This window comes from Pteropus alecto, unplaced genomic scaffold (genome assembly GCF_000325575.1).
Source record: "Pteropus alecto unplaced genomic scaffold, ASM32557v1 scaffold88, whole genome shotgun sequence".
Lineage (NCBI taxonomy): Eukaryota > Metazoa > Chordata > Mammalia > Chiroptera > Pteropodidae > Pteropus > Pteropus alecto.
In genome coordinates, this window is record NW_006494611.1 from 14,055,895 (window position 1) to 14,061,894 (window position 6,000).

General features: G+C 42.8%; 1 protein-coding gene across 1 annotated transcript in view; it reads left to right on the forward strand.

Annotated features, from left to right (window-relative positions):
- The window catches only part of MYOF (myoferlin), a 138,085-nt gene that overhangs the window by 96,900 nt on the left and 35,185 nt on the right, over nt 1-6,000 (forward strand). Inside the window, 3 exon segments of the mRNA XM_006925945.3 lie at nt 246-407; nt 2,361-2,526; nt 5,507-5,583. Coding sequence (XP_006926007.1) covers nt 246-407; nt 2,361-2,526; nt 5,507-5,583 — 405 coding nt within the window.

Genomic DNA, 6,000 nt, shown 5'->3' on the forward strand with positions numbered 1-6,000 from the left:
ACAGCCAGGATTTGATTCCTACACTCTCAACTGCTCTGCTGTTTCAGCAGTTCAGGCAGGAGAAGGAAAGGGGCAAATCTGCTTTCGATGAAGGACCTACAGGCTTTTAGGATCATATTCTCAGAGGTTTTAAGCAAACCTGCACTCTTAAAAAATTTACCAGTTATTAAGAGAGAATTTTCCCTTTTGAATATTATTTTTAATATACTGATTGTCCTTCCCTCCTCTTTACATTGTTTTCTTAGATTCTGGCTTGGGGCTTGAGAAATATGAAGAACTACCAGATGGCTTCTGTCACATCCCCCAGTCTCATTGTGGAGTGTGGAGGGGAGAGGGTAGAATCAGTGGTGATCAAAAACCTTAAGAAGACACCCAACTTTCCAGGTTCTGTTCTCCTCATGAAAGTGGTAGAGTATCAAGACTCTGTATAGTCCATGTGTGTTGAGTAGCTGAATATTATTTGAAATATGAATACATACACATCGCATGCACGCGCGCGCGCGCACGCACACACACACACACACACACACACACACACACACAGAGTTTATATATTTCCAAAATCTGATGACAAATAGAAAAACTGCCTTGTATTCAACTTGTCAGTGACTTTTCCTCCTTAGATTCTTAAATCGTAGTGATGGTTTCTTAAAGCTTCAAACAACCCCAGTGACAGAAATATCTGAGCAATACTAACATATTCCTCCAATACTTTCCATCCATTCGGCTATTTATTACAGGCTCTTGGTCAATGCCCTGAGGGCAGACTCTTAACCCTCCCTTGTGCTCTTGTGGGTGTACATGGAACAGAACCCTCTGGATAGGGACCGGCTGGCTGGGGAAGGGGCAATTGTGAAAGAACCCGTATGAGGCGATGGGGTCATGCCCTAACAACCCGTGACTGTGCCCCACTTCCAGGTGCCCCTGGGATGACATCCACTTTGTTGCATGGCATTTACCCTCTGGTCATTAGAAATGTGACAGCATCAGATCCAGTTCATAGCCCCCTATCCTAAACCCCTTAATGCTTTGAAACAAGAAGAGGTCACCCAGTCATTCCACAATCCTTACCTTTTTAAAAAAGAAAAATCTGTCTTTTCTTTTACTCTACTATAAAAGACATAAAAATAAAGGCACTTCTTCAGTTTGATAGGGTAGAAAGTTCAGAACCTTCTAGTTTCTTTTCTCACCCAAGTCATTTGGTGTCTCTAGCACACCTGCTCTTGAACTCTAGAATCCTGTCGTTTAACTTCTCCTTTTAGAGACAAGGAAACTGAGGCCTAGAAAGCAGAAATGGCTTACTGAAGTCCAGGGTGAGTGTCAGGCCACACCTTATGTGCCACAGTGACTGACTACGTCAAGACTACAGCAACAAGAGCTACTGTTTGGTGCTAGCTGCAGTCATACTCGCTGTATTTAGTCTTTAACCCTGCAGAACAGCCATTTCCACTTCTCTTATGCCCATTTTGGAAGAAGCCGAGAGGTTAAGTGATTCACACAAGAGGACACAGCTATCAAGTGGGTGGCCAGAGTTTGGACTTAGGTCCCTCCAACTCCATAGCTCATGCACTTCCCCTACAGCAGTGCAGATGGAACGTCACCTGGATGCTCCGAACCAGAACCCCAAAGTGGTTGCCCCTGGGCCACTCCGCACCCATCCTTGTCCACTCCCTAACCCCTTCTCACCTCCCAAGTTCTAGTCTGGAATCTAGCTTCGGCCAGCAGAGGTGAGGAAAGCCACCAGCTTCTACTCCTGTGCAAGGCCAGCGATGGAAGTTCACGTGCACCACTCCCCAGGCAGGCCCCGAGTCCAGCCCATGATTCCCCAGTTAGGCAATGTCACCGAAGTCACCAAATTCCATGTGGAGGAACAGGGAAGCATCAAGGAAAACCGAGCATCCCATTTTGGCACTGAACTTCCAGGGCTAAAAGACTCCCAAGCCACAGTTATTTCCTTTGAAGATTCAGTTTTAGCTCAATCATTTCTAAATTCCAGCTCCGTATCCTGTTACAGAGCAGAGCCAGGTACTAAGGTACTATTCTAAGCACTTCACATGCATTAATACAACAACCCTACTATTTTTGAGGTGATAACTAGGGCATAGAAAAGTTCCCTAAGGTCATGCATTTCTTAATGGCAGAGCCAGGATTTAAGCCGGGTAATCTGGCTCAGAGCTCATGCCTTAAAGCATTGCGGTCCTCGCCTAGCAAGTAAATTACTGAACTACTTAGTGTGAGCCTCCTGGGCTATGCCAAATGGGCGAAAAGAACCTGAGCTGGTCCTTTGGGTGTTTGTTGGCAAAGCCGCTCTTGTCAGGTCTTGTACAGAGTAATGATACTTACCTCTGTGACCCCCCCAGTTCTTGCCCAAGGAGGAATTGTACATGCCTCCACTGGTGATCAAGGTCGTCGACCACAGGCAGTTTGGGCGGAAGCCGGTCGTTGGCCAGTGCACCATTGACCATCTGGACCGCTTTCGCTGTGACCCTTATGCGGGAAAGGAGGATATTGTGCCACAACTCAAAGGTAAAATGCAAGTCTATAAATAACATTTTCACACATGATTAGACTGAATCTTTACAAACCTTCTCAAAGTAAATATTTATTGTCCAGACTTGGCAGATGAGGAAATGGTTTGATTTACAGTCAGCTATATAACTTTCCCAAGGTAACATAGTTAATAAGTGGCAGAGCTAGACTTGAATATTAGCCTAAGAGACTTGCTTTCTCTTAGTCTTCATTCATTTTTTAAATCTTTATAATGGGGATAATGGTACATATTTTACCATATTATTAAGAGATTAAATGAGATCATGAATGTAAAAGGCTTAGCCCACTGCTTGGCTTAAGGCAGGTGCTTAGAAAATAAATGTCTTCTCTCCCCTCCTTTATGTCCTATGTTCAAGCTATTACCTTCTGAGGTACCCTGCATCTGGATGAATATAAGACTTCTTTTTCAGAAATGTTCATTGCTTCATGAACTTTTCATATAGTCCAGCCGACAAACAAGAAAATGGGTGATTGCTGTCTGGTGTGATCAATATTGTGATGGGGATATACAGGGCCCTCCCCCACCCCACCCTGTGAGCATTGTTGGGGAGGCTCTTTATTTTAAGGTGCTTTCAATCTGTTGTCCCACCTCACTAACGCATCATAAAGTTGTGATGTAACTTGAAAGATATTTCATTGTCATCCATCAAGGAAAAAATAATACCTACTGAGTTTAAATGACTTGCCTTAGATCACATGATTAATAGGTAAATGATAGAGTGAGGTGTGATACTTACCTTAGAGTTCTGTAATAAATAATAGTTAATGAAGAGTGTTTTGCTGTTGTTCATTTGGTAATGACTTGTTTTTAGCTTAGCATGTGCCAGAGACTGGGGTAAGGGCTAGGGACTGAGTTGCATCAGTGAACAAGATCCCAGGGCCCCTGGCCATGGAGAATTGGCACTCATTTAGCTGATCATTGGTAGCCTCAAGACTGAGCAGATGTCTTCTGTTTAAGCAGCTGTGCCACTCACCAGTTCTATTTAATCTTCCATAAGGTTTGGTATTGCTATTACAGAGCCTCTGACAGTCATCTATTGTGTGGGTCTGAGTACACTGTATCCCTGATTCAGAGAAGAGGAAAAAATGAAATCTACAGTCACACTTGACCAAACCCTACATGTGTTTATCCATAAATTTTTCAGGCAAAGAAATTTTGTGCTGAATGGATGGTGCCTAAAATAGCAACATTTTTGTAACAACTAGGATTAATGTAACTGCAGCCTTGTTTCATTTGGGGTTACTAAATGGAGACAAGTACCATTTCCTAGTGTTTTTTTCAACTGCTTTCAAGAGAGAAAATCCTTCGATATGAGTATGTGAACCCATTAGGAAGGGACAAATGCTGCAAACTTTCTCCAGCTCCAGAATTGCTTGTGTGGAACTGTTTGTGTCTATTGCTTGGGGGCCGGTTGGGCCCAAGGCAGAGGTCTCCTGGTTAATGTTTCTACCTAATTAATGTAAAGTATGATCAAGGTTTCAGAGAGCCCCTATAGAGGAAAATCCTTAAGAAGTGTGGGGAACATAATGTTCTCAAAACCAGAATCTATTATTTTGGATCCATCTGGTACTGTCTTAAAACCATTGCCAGGGTAAGAGTTGTGGAACTACTTGGTTGGCCTAATGCTGGAAGCACAGAGAATAACTTTTTCCCCCTGTCCCTGAGGCTTTGTTTGCATGAGGATGGTAAAGTGGAGAACTGATATTATAAGAAGGAATTTGCATACAGTTGTGTTCCTGCATGCCTGCCCATCTGGCTGTCACTTTCTGTGTTGTTGCAGTTGTCAGGAGTTGTGGGGAGCTATCTTGGAAGTGAGGAGACTGCTGATAGATTGGGGAAGGGTTGCCACATGACTATACAACAACCTAGCATAGCAACTGGTATATCATAGATGCTCAATAAATGTCAGTCTCTCCTGCCAGCCCAATGTCTTCCTGATCATCCTCCGACATTTATTAAATGCTTACCCTGCTCTGGGCTCTGGTATGATATTTAAAATACAAGTTTTGGAGTCAGACAGACCTAGATTACTCATTTTCTCTTACTTCTATTTGTTTAACCTGAAGCAAGTGACTTGCTTTCTCTTAGCCTGTTTGTTTTTCAATCTTTGTAAGAGAGATAATGGTACATATTCTATAGGATTTTTAAGGAATTAAACAAGATCATGAAGATAAAGGGTTTAGCCCAATGTCTGGCACATGGTAGGTACCTAGAAAATGTGTCTTTTATGTCCCATATGTCAATTGCCTGGGTGTGTTAAACAGAAAGTTCTTTCAGCTTGGCAGAGTTTGCTCGGTCTGGGATCTGGCCTCCTGTTGGATGTCTGGCTGCCCGATGCCTGTTCCGTGAATGGTAGATGTAACTCTCAGCCTCAACCCCTCCCTAGGCTGAGGCTTTGGCACCCCTTTAGCTGAACCAAACCTGGTGAGCCCAGGGGCTGCTCCCGAGCCCTTGCTCTAACCCCAAAATCCAGAGCCACAAATATTCTGGAAATTATATAAAGTCAGGGAGTGTGAGCCAACGCAACTTCAGACCTGAAACGTGCAGCTATTTATCATCCTTCTTTGCTTTTCTGTGTCTTAAAACAGACTCCAAGAAAAGGAGGCTCCTTTAGATGTAGATCTTCGCCCACACCACCCCCACTCACACATCTCTAAAGACAAGTATTGACACAATTCTTTTTTGAGCATTTCCTGTATATAGGCACTAGGCTAATTGTCCAAGACAAAAGAAAAATGGGCCCTATAGTCCCCTAAAAATATCTAAAACCGTATCATATTTTGGGAAAAGTGATGAACTATTGGGTTATTTCCTATATTCGAATGTGGTCGTCTCCATTCAGTAGTCTCATCCAGAAGTAAAATCTACCATCCACTCTGTGGCTGTTAAAATTGAACTTGGAATATTCACCACTGTATTTTTGTAAGTATGTAAGATGATGAAATTGTCTTGCAGCCTCCTTTATGTCTACCCCACCCTGCCGGGATGTCATTATCGAAATAGAAGACACCAAACCATTACTGGCTTCGAAGGTAGGCTTCAGAACTGAGCATGGGATAATGTCAGTTTTATCTTCCAGGTGTCTAAGCGTTGGATGACTTTAGTCAAACAACCATTCAATGCAATTAAAATAATAATAAACCAACTTACCAAGGTAAAGAATCTAAATCTCGCCCTCATCAAAAGTTATAATGATACTGTGTGGACTAATGTTCTCTACTCTCAGTTACCTGGGATACTTAAAATAATACCCAGGCCCATGTCCCACCTTCTGAAAGTGACCTAGACATCAGGGTATTTTAAAATCTCCCCTAGTTATGCTAATATGCAGGCAATGTCTGAGAATCACTGGTGCGAACGGTCTGAGTAATATCATTTGCTAGAATAAGAAATTTCAGGAGCAATTTTACAGCATTGCAACATTTAGAAGAGGCATGTGGGTAGCCCAC